Source organism: Myotis myotis, unplaced genomic scaffold (assembly GCF_014108235.1).
Source record: "Myotis myotis isolate mMyoMyo1 unplaced genomic scaffold, mMyoMyo1.p scaffold_m19_p_16, whole genome shotgun sequence".
Lineage (NCBI taxonomy): Eukaryota > Metazoa > Chordata > Mammalia > Chiroptera > Vespertilionidae > Myotis > Myotis myotis.
In genome coordinates, this window is record NW_023416320.1 from 23,245,258 (window position 1) to 23,261,550 (window position 16,293).

Sequence of the window (16,293 nt, forward strand, 5' to 3'; positions counted from 1 at the left end):
CTGTGCACAATACAAGTATCTGACTATGCCTGCAAAGTGTTCCGGAAGATAATTCCAATTGACTGAAAAACAACAACAACAAAACAACACAAGTTCTAAGGTTTAATGGCATTTGGCTATTGGTTATTAATCTGCTTGTCCTAAGAGGCAGGTATGGAAAAGTGACAAATTAATTCCAATTTGGCCAGATGGTTTGGGAAGCTGCAGAACTCAAAGTCTTAATAAAAGGTCATGTATGGTAACAAAGCTCATGGGATCTACCAAAATAGATATAGAAAAGACACACTGAGCTCTCTTGGTGACAGGATGATGAGAACATATGCAATAAAAACATCCAAGCTGTTCTAAAACAGAAAAAGAAAAATTGTAACATAACAAAAACATTTCCCGGAGCAGACATTTGGGCTTGTTGCCAGCTCTTTAAAACCACTGGCAACGACAGTGCAGTCATTGTTCAATATGGAGGCAGCTGTGCAAAGACAGAACGCATATGAGAGAGGGACTATCAGCATGTTCGGGTGGGTGTGGAATAGAAAACACAATCCAAGCCAAAAAGTTGCTTCAGAAGGTGAAGTATGCATCAACGTTGGTGAAATGGTAGGACATGGACAACCACAATTGAGTATCCGACACTGCTCTCCATGTCAAAGACAAACTACAATTTACTCACATCTAATTCATGGGAATATTGACACATAAATGGAGAAATTATGGCTCATGTTTTTTACTCCCTTGGTTTCCAAAATTTCCTTTAATAAACATGCATTATTTTTCGAAATCATAAAAGGAAAAGGGTACCTTGAAAGACAGCCATATTGATCACTTTGGGTTAGTTTTTCATGAGTAAATTTTTTAAATTCTCTTAATTGTTTATAATATATATTTTTATTGATTTTTAGAGAGGAAGGGAGAGGAAGAGATAGAAATATCAATGATGACAAAGTATTATTGATCGGCTGCCTCCTGCATACCCCACACTGGGGATCAAGCCTGAAACCTGGGCATGTTCCAAGACTGGGATTCGAACCGTGACTCCTGATTCATAGGTTGACGCTCAACCACTGAGCCATGCCGGCTAGGCATCCTGAGTAAATATTTTAGACACACACCATCTCTGTGTGGGAAGGACACTTGCTGCTGGACCATGAATGCCTCTTTCGTTTTGTAGATCCCAGAGGCCACTCAGGTCACATAGAATCAAACAGAAGGAATGCTTTGGAAGCAGGGTTTAGCTTGCCTAATCCATAGCCCTCTCACTTATAAACGTTTCACCTGCTACTTTCAGGAGAATCTGCCTCACTTCACCAGGAGCCAGCAGACTGGCTAGCAGCATCGAAATAGGATCAATGACAGAGTTAGACACTCAATTTTGTGGATATCAAAAAATGCGAGGGTATTTTTAAAAATCATTCTACACATATCTGTGGTAATTCAAGATAAAGTACAGAATGCCACAAAAGGAAAACATTAAAATATTCTGTAATTTTCAAGAAAGGAGCATGGCAATTTATGTAGAATGAAAATATTATTGCCCAAAGGGGCTATAGATAAATCCTTAGTGAGCAACAATTGCTGTCCTCAGATTTCTCTGTGAGTATTGTACCTCCCTCCCAGGTAGCTCTTAAGAAGTTCAAACTTTTATTAGATCCCTTTTCAAAGATTAGTTCACCATATTTATGTGGGTTCATTTCTGGGCTCTGTATTCTGTTCCACTGGTGTGTATGTCTGTCTTTATGCCAGAACCATCTGTTTTGATATCTGTAGCTTTGTAATATATTTTGAAATCAGGAAGTATGATTAGGCTATCTGGGGTCTTTTGTGGTTCCATACGAACTTTAGGATTGTTTTCCTATTCTATAAAAGATGCCACTGAGATTTTGATAGGGGTTGCATTGAATCTCTACATTGCTTTGGGTAATATGGATGTTTTAACAATATTGTCTTAATTCTGCAATCTAGGACAACATAGATGAACCTTGAGGACATTATACCAAGTAAAATAAACCAGTCACAGGAAGACAAATACTGCATGGTTCCACTTCTATGAAGTATCAAAAAGAGTCAAATTCATAGAATTAAAGAGTAGATTGATGGTTGCCAGGGGTTGGGGGTGGGGGAATGGGGAGTTACTAATTTGTGGTGTAAAGTTTCAGTTAAGCAGGATGAAGAAGCTCTAGGGACCTGCTGTACAACAGCAATGCATTATGTACTTCAATATTAAAGACAGGTTTCATATTATATGTTCTTACCACAATGAAATTAAATTTAAAAATCTAGATAACCAAAGACACATATTAAAAAGCATTTTTATTAGAGGCTGCTCTTTCAGCTAGGTATCTTAAAGATAAGACTCACTCAGGTACCCAGAGTGGATCATTTGAGCAATAATAACACTAATTATGTGAATCAACCCTAGAGACAGCTCTCTTTCTGAAAATTAATCTGAAGGCAAATACAGAAACAGGGGAAAGGAATATGAAGCAGGACTATGGAACAAGGCCTCTCATATCATTTCTAGAAACTCTGGATATTGAAGGGGCTGGATATACAGCCCTCCTCACCATCAGAGCTCATATCCGTTACCTGTAACTTCTCCTTTTTCTAACATATTCCCCGGACCTGGGCAGATTCTGTGTTGCAAAGTGCACAGTGCCATATTAAATGACTTCATATTCGCCATGACACAGGCCATTTTCTCCTGATAAAAATTTCTTTTATGGAGCTGACCTTTTGGATTCATCTTCTTTGGAAGTCTGGATGGGGGCAGCAATAATCCACTGATCTGTTGAAGGCCAAGCCCCTTCCTTACCTGTAATAACAATCTTTCATCGCCTATGACGGCAGCTTGGTTCCAATTAATCACTTCAGAGAACGGCAGCTCCCATCCATTGCTGAGCATCACAGGGACACAGGCAGCCTGTGCAAAGAAGGGGACTTCATGAGTGTGAGGAGAGTGACAGCGGGAACCGTTCCAATCAGGGGCGAAATCAGTACAAATCCAATCACTGGCATTTCTTACATCACATGAATCCTGGACTGCTTTCATGAGTTGTCAAGTCACATGAAGGTCGTATGTATCCAGCCAAGATTTTAATATCTGCAAGTCTTGCCCTAGAATGCTAAAACCCCATTTCTATTCCAGTACTGGGTTTGGCTGACCTCACTTCCTTGGAGATGACTGGCCTCACTGGAGAAGTTATACTGATGTAACAAAATCTTTTACCAACAACATCGCAGCACAAAACCAACCTTGGATAGAAACGGTTTTGTCAGGGTAATGGCCACAGTCAGCTGCCAGTGCTTTACCCCAAATGTCATGAGCAACAGAGTAGGGTGGGGCTCGGCTTCCTGACAAAGCATTTGTGGACGTAACTGCTACAGGGTGTCTACCTTTCCCTTGTTCTGAACCAGAACTTTATTCCCTTCAGTGTGGAGGGACCCAAACCACTGCTTACCAACTGACTACCTGCACAGCGACCCAACAGCCCCCAAACACCGGGCTACTGACAAAATCCTGGGTCCAGATACACATAATCCCAACCAGGGCGCATTGTCCTCCGTCAACACCTTGAGAGGCTACGAGCACATTGTGACCCTGTGCTTCTCAGAACACACCGTGCACTGGATGAGACGCTCAGAGAAGGAAGCTCTGCTGTCGGAGGACAGGGCAGAGTGACGGAAGTCAGGCAGCCGGTGACAAAGCACAGATTCAGCCAAACTGCAGAGCACCGAGGAGAAAACGTGGCAGCAAGGGGGCGAGGAGTGGAGAAGGAGGAGGCTGAGGGCGTGCTTTCTGAAGGCTGCAACTTCCAGGTAGAAACATGCATAACAGTCTCAACAAGAGTCAGGTTTCTGCAGAGTGCGGTTAATGAGCAGAGACTCCACGCAGGTCTGGAGCTGCAGCCGGGACCTCTGGACGGCAGAGCTGGGAAGTGCGGGGCCCACTGAGCACCACCATGCACCATCCTGCTGGCATCGCTCTCACATGTTAGAGGGCCGGAGCGATGACTGAGAGCAGGGACCGAACAGGCAATTTGATTTTGGTGACTACGACCCATAAGCCATTTCCACTGCTCTTGAGGCTGGCTTCTAGGAAAAGAGCCGAGTCTCTGGGAGGAGCCCAGCGAGGCTGCCCGGCTGCAATCAAATCTGGCCTCTGTTTGAAAGCATGTCCCTGAAGAACCCACCCTCCCCGGTGGTGAAACCCTTTAGTCTTCTCCTGTCCAAAGGCAGGAAGAAATCCGCCTTCTGCCCCCACAGAAGAAAAATCTTGCATGTTTTCTTGGGAAAACAGATCTCAGGTGTTCAAGGCAATTCACGCACTCTGTTTGAATCCCAGGAGAAGTGCTAAGGTTCAACCCACGCAGCGGCCTCCGCTCCTCAGCCCTATTCTGGGGAAGTGTTGGGGTCTCTTACCTGCAGAGCCTCCAGGAACCTGAAGGATCCGAGCCTGCGACCACGAGGAACCAGACAGAAAGTGGCATTGTGCAGCATTTCCCGATAATCATACCTGGAAGGAGAAGAGGAGCAGTCAGCCAACGAAGACCCGTAGGGATGGAGGGATGAATGAGCACCTGTGGGTGCACACCTGCATGAAATTCCCAGAGCAACTTGGAACTACCCCAGGCGGGCAGTTCTCCCTTTTCCACGGGGGCACAGGGACTGTTGCATAGACAACAAGCTTGAACCTTCAAGTTGGACAAAGCTATTAGGGTCTTTTGCAAATAGCCCATTAAGGCAAGTCTGATGGTCCCAGTGATAATCTGGCTTGCTCAGCCTTTGCTTCCAAAATCAGATTTCTGTATCCTGATGAAATGTGCTGTTCCATAAGCTTAAAAAAAAATCACTGCTAGTTTTGTTTTTTTTTCTTAATGCCATGTCATTCACCAAACTAAGACTGTTCTTGTTCCTCACCCCACAAAACCATGCTATTAAAACCTACTCAGGAAACCACCATTACAAGCACAAAACAACATTTATTTTCTCCTTCAAGCTGGAGTTTCTACATTTAACCAAGAACATTCAGTTACCCAAGGCCAGCGATTTTCAACCTTTGTCATCTCCCGGCACACATAAGCTAATTACTAAAATCCTGTGGCACACCAAAAAAGTATTATATTTTTTTTGCTGATTTGAAAAAAAAAAAAAGGTATAATTTTGATTCATTTACACCGGACAGCTATTGTTGTATTGGCTACTGTCATTTTTTATTTACAAGCTAAGGGAAAAGAGGCCATCACCCCTGACTAAATAAATCATCAGGTGTAACATGTTTTAAGTATTCTTGCGGCACACTGGTATGTGGCAGCACACCAGTTGAAAATCAATTCCCTAGACAAATACTCATATATAAGAGTGGCTAATGTGCCTTACAGGGGAAGGAGCTTGCTTAAGAAATGGGGCAAGAGGAATACCAAGATATGATTGTTTCTTCCATACAAATACCATTTAATGGCAAAACACTGGTTTTGCACTTGAAAAAAAAAAAAAAAGCAAAATATAGCATGAGTGTCACCTGTCTTTCTGCTGGTGAAGTGCAGGAAAGAGGAGGAGCATTTCATTTTGTTTAGGGTCATCCATTTGAAAGTGATTTCCACAAACACATTCCTAACCACACAGTTCCAGGCTCATTATGAATTTAAGAAAACCTGGGAAACTAGAGATGGCTCCTGTCCCGTAAGGCCCAGAGTCTCAGAGCTAAGATGAAATCACTCATTTTTCAAGAGCTTCCAATGCTTCACAGACAGGTGTGACTTTGACAGCAGCATATGTCACCAGCATTTTCTGACTCTAATAGTCTAATTTAATCATAGCCTAAAGGCACTGGATTCTTCCCTCCTCTTTTTGGGATCCTGATATATAAATTTATATTTTTAAAGTCCACATCTATTTTTATATTCTCATACAAACTAGGCGTATGGGAGTAAGCCAATTTTCAATTATAAACCCGTCATTAAGAAGAGACATCATGCAAAGGGCCATTTGCTTAAACAAGCGTGTAGAACTAATTTGCACAAGAAAAGGTCACCGTGAATGGATTAAGATTATCTCCACTGAGAGTAAAATAAAAACCCTTGCTGCATTAATTAAACTGCAAAATAGACTTCAAAGTAGAAAAGAGTTTCAAGAGGGCTCAAATTTAGCTAAATAAGAAAAAATATTAAATTCTGATGCTAACGGCTTCTTTTTTCTTTTAGTCACCAAATATTGAGGGAAAACTGACAAGTATGTTCAAGTTCAACTGATATAAGGTCTGAATCTCTACCTAATTGATGGAGAAGAGGGAAATATGTACACACATAACACAAATATATGCATAAAGTTTAAACTGCAATTTTTTAGTATAAAAAGGGTCAAATATACTTCAGGCTACAGCAAAGTTTAATAAATGCCAAGAATAGAAAACCCCTGAGGGGCTAGCACTGAAGGTCCTACATCCTTGTCATTAGGCTGCTAAAAATGTAAGACACTATTAAAGTTCTGGATTGTAACAAGTTTCAAAGTTTCCAGGTGCAGAATTTACTTTAGGGAAGGAATGGAGGGAGAGAAAAGGCAGAAAAGTTAGAGGAAAAATTCACCTGGGTGTTAATTTTTAAGTGGTAGTATGGAGTATTTGCTGACGTAGCAAATAAAGCTTACGTGATTGAAGCTTGTGTTCCTTCACATAAGAGGTTAACAGAAGATGTGGGGAGAGTATTCTTGCAGAAATCGGGAACCCACTAGGCACACATAAGATTATGAACACAACACGGGAGCTTTCTGGGCCTCAGTTTTCTCATCTGCCAAGTGAGCCAGCTGGGCTAGATGAGTAAAGATTACTTGACACTCCATTTTCCTTTGTTATGATTGTTAAGGAAGAAAGAAGAATGTCCTTTGGGAACATCCCACTGCTCCAGAGTTTCCATAACTATTGCATGTACATATGTGCCTATATGTATGTAGATGTCTGCTCATGCATACACATGAACAAGTGTATTCATGATGACACACAAAGACACAAACAGTATACATGCATAACTTAAACAATGATTTTCAGATTTCTAATCATGCTCAAACTCTTTTGGGCTCCAGGGACCATGAGCCAGTAAATTATTACTATGTTATCCTAGTAAATGAAGGCGTAATGAAGCTCCAAAAGGGAGGCAGACGATGGATCAAGTTGGGCCACATATGTGTTTGGTGCCCTCCCACTCAGACTTTCTGTGGACCGGGCCCCTCTCCATATTGATGTTCTCACCTGCCCCACACCACCCTCCTGCCAGACTCTTCAACTCACTCGCTTTATCAGTCATTCTTTCAAGAAGTACTATGTTCCAGGCACTGTTCCAGTGCTGCAAATGTTGTGCAGACATCTTTCTCTAGCTGCTAAACTCATCGAAGAATCACCCAACAACTAGAAAATACTGATGAGAACTTAAGGTGTAAGATCTTCTGGGGATGTTTTCATTACAAAGTAGACTATGAAGACAGGTCCTCCAGATTGACACAGTAAGGACCTCTGGCCACTCTCCCCAGCAAAACAATTTAACTGGTAAAAATTGTTTTTTAAAAATTCATTTGAAGTTTCCGGAAATTGTTCTAAGGACATAATGACAAATAGAAAAACATTCCTTCAAGAGAATCTATCAAATCTCAGGAAGAACAGTTGAGTGTCTGGAGCATTTGAGCCAGACCTGACCAGCCCCTACCAGTTCTGCCTTATAGAAGTTCAGGGGAGTACAGTCCAGAAGACTGGGCTCCTCTCTCTCCCAATACCCATCAGGATAGTGAAAACACAACCCACAGACAAGAGAAAATATTTGCACATCATAAATTTGAGAAAAAGCATTTATCAAGAATATGTAAAGAACTCTCCCAATTCAGCAATAAAAAAGACAATCCGATTTTAAAACAAAGGATTTGAATAGATATTGTTCCAAAGAAAATATACAAAGTGCCAATAAGCACATGAAAAAGATACTCAACATCATTAGTCATTAGGGAAATGGAAATCAAAACTACAATGAGATATCACTTTGCACCCACCAGGATGGCTCTAATCAAAAGAACAGATGAGAACAGGTGCTGATGGGGCTGCAGAGCAAGTGGAGCCCTGAGACATCGCTGGTGAGAAGCAAAATGGTGCAGCCACTTTGGAAACTAGTTTGGCAGTTTCTTATGAGACTAAAAATGGGCTTAGCACATGACCCAGCAATTGCACAGTTGAGCATTTATCCTAGAGAAATGAAAACTTATCTTCATGCAGAAACTTGTCCATGAATGTTCACAGCAGTTTTATCCTTAATAGCCCCACCTGGAAATCATCCAAATGTCCTTCGATGGGTAAATGATTCAACAAACTGTGGTACATCTATAGCCTAGAATACTTCTCAGCAATAAAACAAAATGAACCATTGACACACACAACCAGCTCAAGGAAATTATGCTCAGTTTAAAAGCCAACCTCAAAAGGATATGTACTGCATTATTCCATTTATATAACATTTGTGAAATAAAATAATTAGGGCCCAAGAAAGAGATTAGTGGCTACCTGCTACCAGTAAATGGGGGTTGGGGAAAAAGATGAGGCGATGACGGGTCAAGTGAGGGGGCAATCCTTTTGAAAGGACTAATTCTCCCCAATAATACTTAAGTTTAGAAATGTGAATCATATAGAAATCATCAACTTCTTAAAAGCAAGAGATATCCTAAGCAAGAAAATAAGTAGATGAGGGAGGCAATTAATCTCAGAGAACTTTCAGCTTTAATTAATAAATGGTTTTGTTACCCTTTTCAGGTAGGCATTACATTCCCCACTGTATAGGTGATGACAGAGAGAACAGTTTTCATAAATGATGCAAAGAAAAATGTAATAAAAATGACTGGACCCTGAATTTAATCCTGAAACCAACACCGCCCTATGGCCAAAATAATCTTCCCCTTAAAGTCATATTGAATAATATATGGGATACACCCCATTTAAAATGGGCCATGTAAGAAAACATAATTCAAGACCTTCCCCCTCCATATGAAACACATTTTTGCTGGTAGTAATTCAGTACAATTGGGAAGGGGGGTGGGCAGTGTGCATAGCGCAGGGGTTCTCAAAGTGGGATCTCCCAACGAGTAGCATCATCCAGGAACTTGCTACAAATGTAAATTCTCAGCCTCACCCAGACCTGCTGAATCAGAGAGTCTGGGGGCAGGGCCCAGAATTCTGTGTATTAACAAGCCCTCCAGGTAATTATGATGCGCCCTAAATTCTGAGAACCACTGCCATGATAGTTAAGAGCTTAGTAATTAAAAGCTTAGTGGTTCGGCAGCTTTAGAGACAGCCAAACCTAGGTTCGAATTTCAGCTTTGCTGTTTTCAAGTTGAGTGATCCTGGAAATGTTATTTGTTGAAATCTTATTTTCCCAGTTGGCAAAATGTGAATAATACTTAATATTGTGAGGATTAAATGACATTTTTAAGTAAAGCCTGGGCTCATTATACGCAATCCATATATGGAAGCTATTATCATCATGGCTGAAGGGAGGCAATAGAATATAATGGAAAAAACAGCCAACATGAAGTTAGAAAACCTGGGTGAGGAATTGGGGTTTGTGTCTACCACTTTCGGTGCAAATTGTCTAACATCTCTGAGCTTGAAAATTATGAAGATCAAATAAGATCATGTCCATGCAGCACATACTGTAATACCCTATGCAATCACAAGTTATTGTGGCAAACTGTATCAGAATGAGGGGAATAAATACATTTTTAGAACCAGTAATAATAAAAATAAAATAAAGGAACAGATTCCCAAAGACAGAGCCAGGAAGCACTGCGGAGCAGACCCTTTCAAATAAAATGAAAACAGAAGCTGTGAATCACAACAGCTTCTAATCAAAAGGATTTGGGCTTATTATCAAAGCTACATAGATGCGGGCGTTGCTGTTGCAGTGCCCACAGGTCCCCGTGGCTTCCACAATGCCTGTGTAGCATGCATATTTGCATCTGAGCTGTATTTTACTCATCAGAGAGGATAGGGAAGAAGCAAGTCGTCTACCCTCTCATCTCTGTAGTCACACGATTCTAGTTTCCTCACGATGTTCTTAGTTTGTCTCCAGTATTTATTTATAAAGAAACTTTATACCTACAGCTGATCTGCTCCCTCCAGCTCCCAGCCTCCTAAGTACTTAGCCTTCTTTGCCTGCACCCAGGTTTGAATCACATCCCTTAAGAAAAAATAAAGAAAGAAAACCAAAACAACACATGACTGCTGTCATTCCACAAAGTGCATCGGGATAAGGGGAATCAAATGAAATCCTTGAGCATTTCCTTTGTGCTTTCCCCCATTCATTCAACAAACATTAGTCAAAAGCCTACCATGTTCAGGTACCATTCAAGGCAACAGTGAAAAGGCACCTGTTATCAAATGGTTATTATCAAGTGAAGGAAACTGTAGGATGGAGGCATGAGGTGGGGGTTATGCAGAAGGAGAAACAGCAGCCACAGCCTGCCTTTGGTGGGGAGAGTGAGAAGCAGGGATTTCTCCTGGAGGAAGGGAGACTCTAGGGCCTAGAGTCTAGGCTAAGTATTAAAGGAGAAGCAAGAATCAGCCTGGCAATGGGCTAACAGGAGGCAATGGGCATTTCTAAGGGTAGAGATGGTAAGGCAGGAACAGAGGCACCAAAGTGAGAGGAACCACCGTGTCTGGGGTGGGTGGGGCTGGGAGGAGAGGGGGATGAGGTTGTTGATAGTGGCTGTACACTACTGGGAAGACTGTGTGTGGTATCTCCTAGAGCTTTGTGTGGGTGGTCATGAGTCACGGAAGGGCTCAAGCAGATATGTTGCCAATGGGAATCCTCAAGACTTGATATAACCAGCTTCACAGGCGAGCAGTAAGTTCCAAGTCCAACAACCCAAGTCCAAGCCCAGGAAGGTCACAGCTATGGAATCAGCAGGGCTCCAACTCCAGGCCTTTGCTTTCTACTCCACCATGCTTCTTCCTAGGCCAGCCCACACACGCGCAGTGTCTGTATAAATAACATTTCTTATAAAGTGACATCCTCATCAGTTCACCTAGTTCCAAGTATTAGCAATTTAAAAGGACCCTCTCACCCACTCAAACTCCATGTGTACCAGGAGGTTAATCCAAAAAGATGCCCTGTTATTTACTAACCATGTTGCCTTAGACTCTTTCTTGACCTCAACACTTAAAATTTCAATTACTTTTTCTGAAAACTAAAAAATCCATGGCATGTAATAATATGAAATTGGCCCAAAGCTCAACTTTGAACTGAGAAACCAATGAGTGGGAGCCAATACTTCAGCTATAAAATCGGTCTAGCTGGCCACTGTGCTCTCTTTTTGTTGTCTTGTAAGCTACACATGGGAAAGTATAGGCCCTTGTGGTCGTTGAGAATAGGCCCCACCAGACCCACGGGGCCTCAGTTTCTTCACGCCATCTACTCACAGTCTTTGCACAGGAATGAACTGTTCCATGTTCTGGTGTTGGCTAAATGCAGAGGTGCTATGCTACTGCCTGGTGCTGGGCATGGCTGACCAGATTGGCTACAGTCTCAGGGACATGCAGTGCCCCCCGAGGGAAGACGCTCACTATTTGGAGGTGGTGCGATTCCTCACACAGGCGGTTCTTTTACCTTTGAGCACTGACTGCTGCTAGAACCTTCAGGCACCCGGTCACAGCAAGGATTAGGAATTTATTTCTTTGTGATGCTCCTCAGAATGAGGCTGCCCATCCCAGGGTATCCACTACAAAGAGCAATGCTCAGTGGCCATCAGGGACATTTGTTCCTATTCACACTGTCATATGTGGCTTTCCACACAAGACTGTCTCCTTTTTACTGGTATGTCCATTGAAAAATCCATTTCAGTATAGTGAAGGGCGAGAGGTAACATTTTGTGGGCTCTGGCTGGGGTTGAGGCCCCCGTGGGAGGCACTGACTTCCCATGCATGGGCGCGCGCGCGCGCACACACACACACACACACACACACACACACACACTTTCTCTCATTTAAGCCTCACAGCCACACCAGGAGGTAGATACGATTATACCTACTTTTCACAGGAAAGAAAAGAGAGTCAGAAAAATGTTTGGAATCAAACACCCCATCTGAACACACTGGAAATAATCCCTTATGGTGTCAAACTCCCCTACCCCATCTCTACCCTAAACATCTACTCACAGCTCAGAACTTTAAACTTGGACCAGCTGGTCATCGCCACCTGCAAATAGTAACAAATACAACAGGTACCAGATGCTCTTCATGCTCCAAAGAGGGAGACCATTGCGCTTCCCACTCATTAACTAGCAGCTCAATGGCTAACATAGAAAAGCAAGTGAGAAAATAGACAGGCATTAATTACAATGATAATAATTCCCCCACACCTACATGTCTCTGGAAGGCCAGGCAGGTGATCCACAACCTGTGCTAGTTATTGCACTTTATCGCTACAACTACACGTGAAATGCCCCCATTTTACAGACGATAAAGCGAGCAGCAAGGGTGTCGTGGGCTTGTACCAGGAGGGTGGGGTGCACAAGATGCCCTGTAGCTCCCGGATCTGCCTGGTAGGAAGGAGGAACACGGTGCCGTTGAAGGTGAAATGGCAGTTTTTGTGCCAGGGGATATTAATTTCAGGGGGGTTTGCTGAAGGAGGTGAGGTTAGAACACCAGCCTTTTAAAAAATTAAATGTATTGGGGGTGACATTGGTTAATAAAATCATATAGGTTTCAAGTGCACAATGCTATAATACATCATCTGTATACTGCATTATTTGCCCACCACCCAAGGAGCACCAGTTTTTGTACTCAGCAATTCCAAATTTCAAACTGCTCTGAAATAAAAGCAATCCCAGGACATGTAGGTGTACATTCTTTGGCTAGAAATAAGGCATTTCTGAAAATGCTAAATTAAGGGCTACCTGGTTATGGCGGGGAGAGAAAGGAGTGACAAAATAATAGCCAGCTGCAACAACGGCCTTGGGTGTATAAATGGGTCCAGGAGAGGCACACAAAGGCCCTGGCTGCAGAGCCAAGTGTCCGTGACAGGCCCAAGGGCAGCTGGGAAGCTCGAGGTCATTATCTGGCCATTAACCTTTCACCGGGCTCTGTGCCACAAAGACTGGCCAAGTGGAGCAGGGCCAGGAAGGGCAGACTGAAGCTGGAAAGCCCAGCGCAGGGGCCAGCAGCACGGAGTGTCGATTCTGGGACGGCAACTCCTCCTCAGGGACAGGCCAGTCCTGTGAGCAGGCTGTGGCAGGGGCACCCCCTTTCCTTCCCCTGCTGCACTTCCACTTCTGGTGCCCACGTCTTGGCCAGAGACCCTCTTGTGCTCACTCAGCAGACAGGCTGACCTGTCCACTGCTCACTTTCTATCAAGTTGCTGCTTTCTTGTTTCCCTTCCAGACAGCTACCTGCTGTTGAACCAGAGCCTACCCCAGGGTCTGGCCTATAGTAGCCACTCAAAACATAGTTATTCAATGAATGGATGCAAAGTGCTCAGTGCCCACTGGTTTGCATTTAGACTTGGAAACAAGAGGGACCCACCGAAGAGAGGCAAGTCCTTCATTAAAACAACCTATTTAGCTACTAACAGCATGCCCAGTTCTTGACTATGCCAGGACTTCGTAGGATGAGTTTCACTCCTATAGTCAGGCTGAGCCCAATTTAGAGAATGGAAAATAGTGTCTTTTGGGTGGGAGGGGGGGGGGGGGGTCTTCCTTTTGTACATTTTCTATCCCTTGGTCTCTGTCTTTATTTCTAAAGGCCTGGCAGACTTAGAAATTTCAGCTTCCCTCTGCACACTGATCAGTGTGTGGATAGTGGGAAATTTGTGTTTCACCAGCCCTGGCATTTCAGGCATACCTCGGAGATAGTGCGGCCCAGTTCCAGACCACTGCACTGCAGTGAGTATAGCAATAAAGAGAGTCATAATCTTTTTGCTGGTGGAGGGTCTTGTCTTCAATTTGTGAAAAGGCACCATCTGTGAAGCACAACAAGTGAAGTGCTATAAAACGAGGTATGCCTGTAATTCCAAATCAAGGTGAATGTATGCACAGGGCTATTCAAACCAAACCTTCTCCAGGCCTTCCTCCATGTCTGAGGTGGAGAGGAAAAAACAAAATTGCAGAACTTTCACCTGGTTTCTATAATGACAGACAATGCATTGTTCCAAAGGCACTGACTCTCTACCCCCAAAGAAAACTGGGCCCACCCAATGTTCTGATCACTTGCCTTGTTGAGCCAAGACATTCTAGCCTGCACAGCCAGCCTTGGTCAGCCCTGGGTTCAGGAGAATGTTTGGAATTCCTAGTGGCTGTTCCCCTCACCAGAGGCGGCACTATGCAGAGGCTGGCCAGTGGTGGATCTGACATGCCCAGCATTCTTCATCAGTGCTTAAGCCTCTTGTCTGGTCCTTACACTCAAGTGATTATAAAATACCTTGAGAACCCAATTACAGTTAATGAAATGATGGCTGGTTCAGTTAACCTCACTGTCCCGTCTCCTCTTCTGTTTTTGCCACTCCTAGGATCCACCTTCTGACTTTGACAGTCAGGGCCAGCTCACTCCTGAGCCTTCTGCACTGTACAAGCAAATGAGATCTCAGAATTCTGGGTAGGCAGAGATGGTACAACCCCCCCCCCCCCCAGCAAAAAAGAAAAAGAAAAAAGAAAGATAGGACACCAACATAATATGAAAGCTGGATGAAGCTAGCTGTCTGTGGACAGTCTAATCTTTCCCACCTGGGCACGTGAATGTATAAATGTACAGTGTGTATGCGTGTTCATGGGACATACAAATTTGTGTATGGTTAACGACCTAATTGTTCATTTCCCAGATCAGCCTCCCATGAGGGTTTGGTCATGGAGACTGGGGAGGGCCAGAAATCTGCCGTTTCCTTTGGTAGAAGCACAGTGGTGCCCAGGGGAGTCTATGAAGCTCTGAGTCACCTCTCCCTCCTCTCCAGCCGTTCTGCTCAGCACACTTCCCCTGGGGAAGCAGCTAAGCAGCTAGCCAGCTCCTAGGTGGCCTCATTTTGGGAAGAAGCTGTGGGACAGAGGGAAAAGTTAAGCATGTGATAGGGGAGAGGTAGACCAGGTGTCCCTTAAGATGCCTTTATGCCCTGATATTTGCTCACTGGACCAATAAATTTTGAGTACTGGGAAACAAAAATGCAAACACCTAATGGTTTTTACCATTGCATGGGAATCAATGTCTCCTCATGCCCTTCCCTGTATCTCCTAGTTCTACTTATTTCCTAATTCTACTCCCGTGGGTCTCCACATGAGCCGAGCAACAAGAAGTATACTCTGGTTCATATGTTTCAGGTTCAGTCTTTATAGGTTCAACCCATTTTCCAAAGAGCAACCACAGATAACTTCACAGTGTTCCCTCCCAGGCTGAAAACCCTCCAATGGCTCCTCAGAATGCTTAGAATAATAGTCACACCTCCGTCCAACAGGCCCCTTGAGACTAACTCTACCCACAGCTCTGACTGGCCCCTCCTCACTCACCATCTACAACTACCCTGGCCTATTCTCGGTGTCTCAGCACACCACACTCATTACCATCTCCTGGACTTGGACTTGTTATGCCCTCTGCCTGGAACATTCTTCTCCCAAATCTCCCTTAGGAGGCATATCAGCACTCCTCAGAGACACTCTCACAGTCCAGCCTGTGTTTCCAGCAATCATTGCCCTGTCCTAGGATCTACTATTGTCTGAATTCACACACACATTTGTTTGACTGGCTCACTGTCTTTCTCTTGTATACTCCAAGAGAGCAGGAGCTTACCTGTTCTCACTCACCACTGTGGCCCCAGCTCCTAGTCCTGTGCTTGGACTATACACAGTAATCTTAAGAAATGTTTGTTGAATGAATGCCAGATCTCCTCTTCATTCTTCAGGGAGGAATACCTATGAGATGGTAATGCCCAAGTTGCTGGCAATGTTTGCAAAGATAACTCATAGGATGCATTTCTAAATGGTTATAGAAATATCCTCTCCCATCGTTGTTTTATGCAATACCAGCCTTATTTCTCTAGTCAACACTAAGATTCATCAACTTCTCCAAATGCCATCTGCTAGGAAAGCCAAGATCCCATTAAAAATGTCTTTAGAAAAAAAAATTGTAAAGAATGTCTTTAGGAGATTTATATGTAGAGTGATAAGATGAAACCTATACAAACTAATGTCTAGGAAATATACTTTCTGGTCGTGACTTTGTCATAAACTGATTTTAAGCAAGGCCCTTTGGGCCTGAATCCATGCTCATTTATAAAATGGGAAATCATAGTAGCT

General features: G+C 43.4%; 1 protein-coding gene across 3 annotated transcripts in view; it reads right to left on the minus strand.

Annotated features, from left to right (window-relative positions):
- EXT1 (exostosin glycosyltransferase 1) overlaps positions 1-16,293 on the minus strand; it is a 263,546-nt gene that overhangs the window by 29,365 nt on the left and 217,888 nt on the right. For all 3 annotated transcript variants that reach the window (XR_004972469.1, XM_036338121.1, XM_036338120.1), the window contains exons 2-3: positions 4,417-4,510; positions 2,810-2,917 (exon numbers count right to left, since the gene is read on the minus strand). Coding sequence is in view for 2 of the 3 variants with exons in the window: in XM_036338121.1 (XP_036194014.1) it covers positions 2,810-2,917; positions 4,417-4,510 (202 nt within the window). In the remaining variant the exon portion in view is untranslated. The remainder of the gene's footprint in view (positions 1-2,809; positions 2,918-4,416; positions 4,511-16,293) is intronic.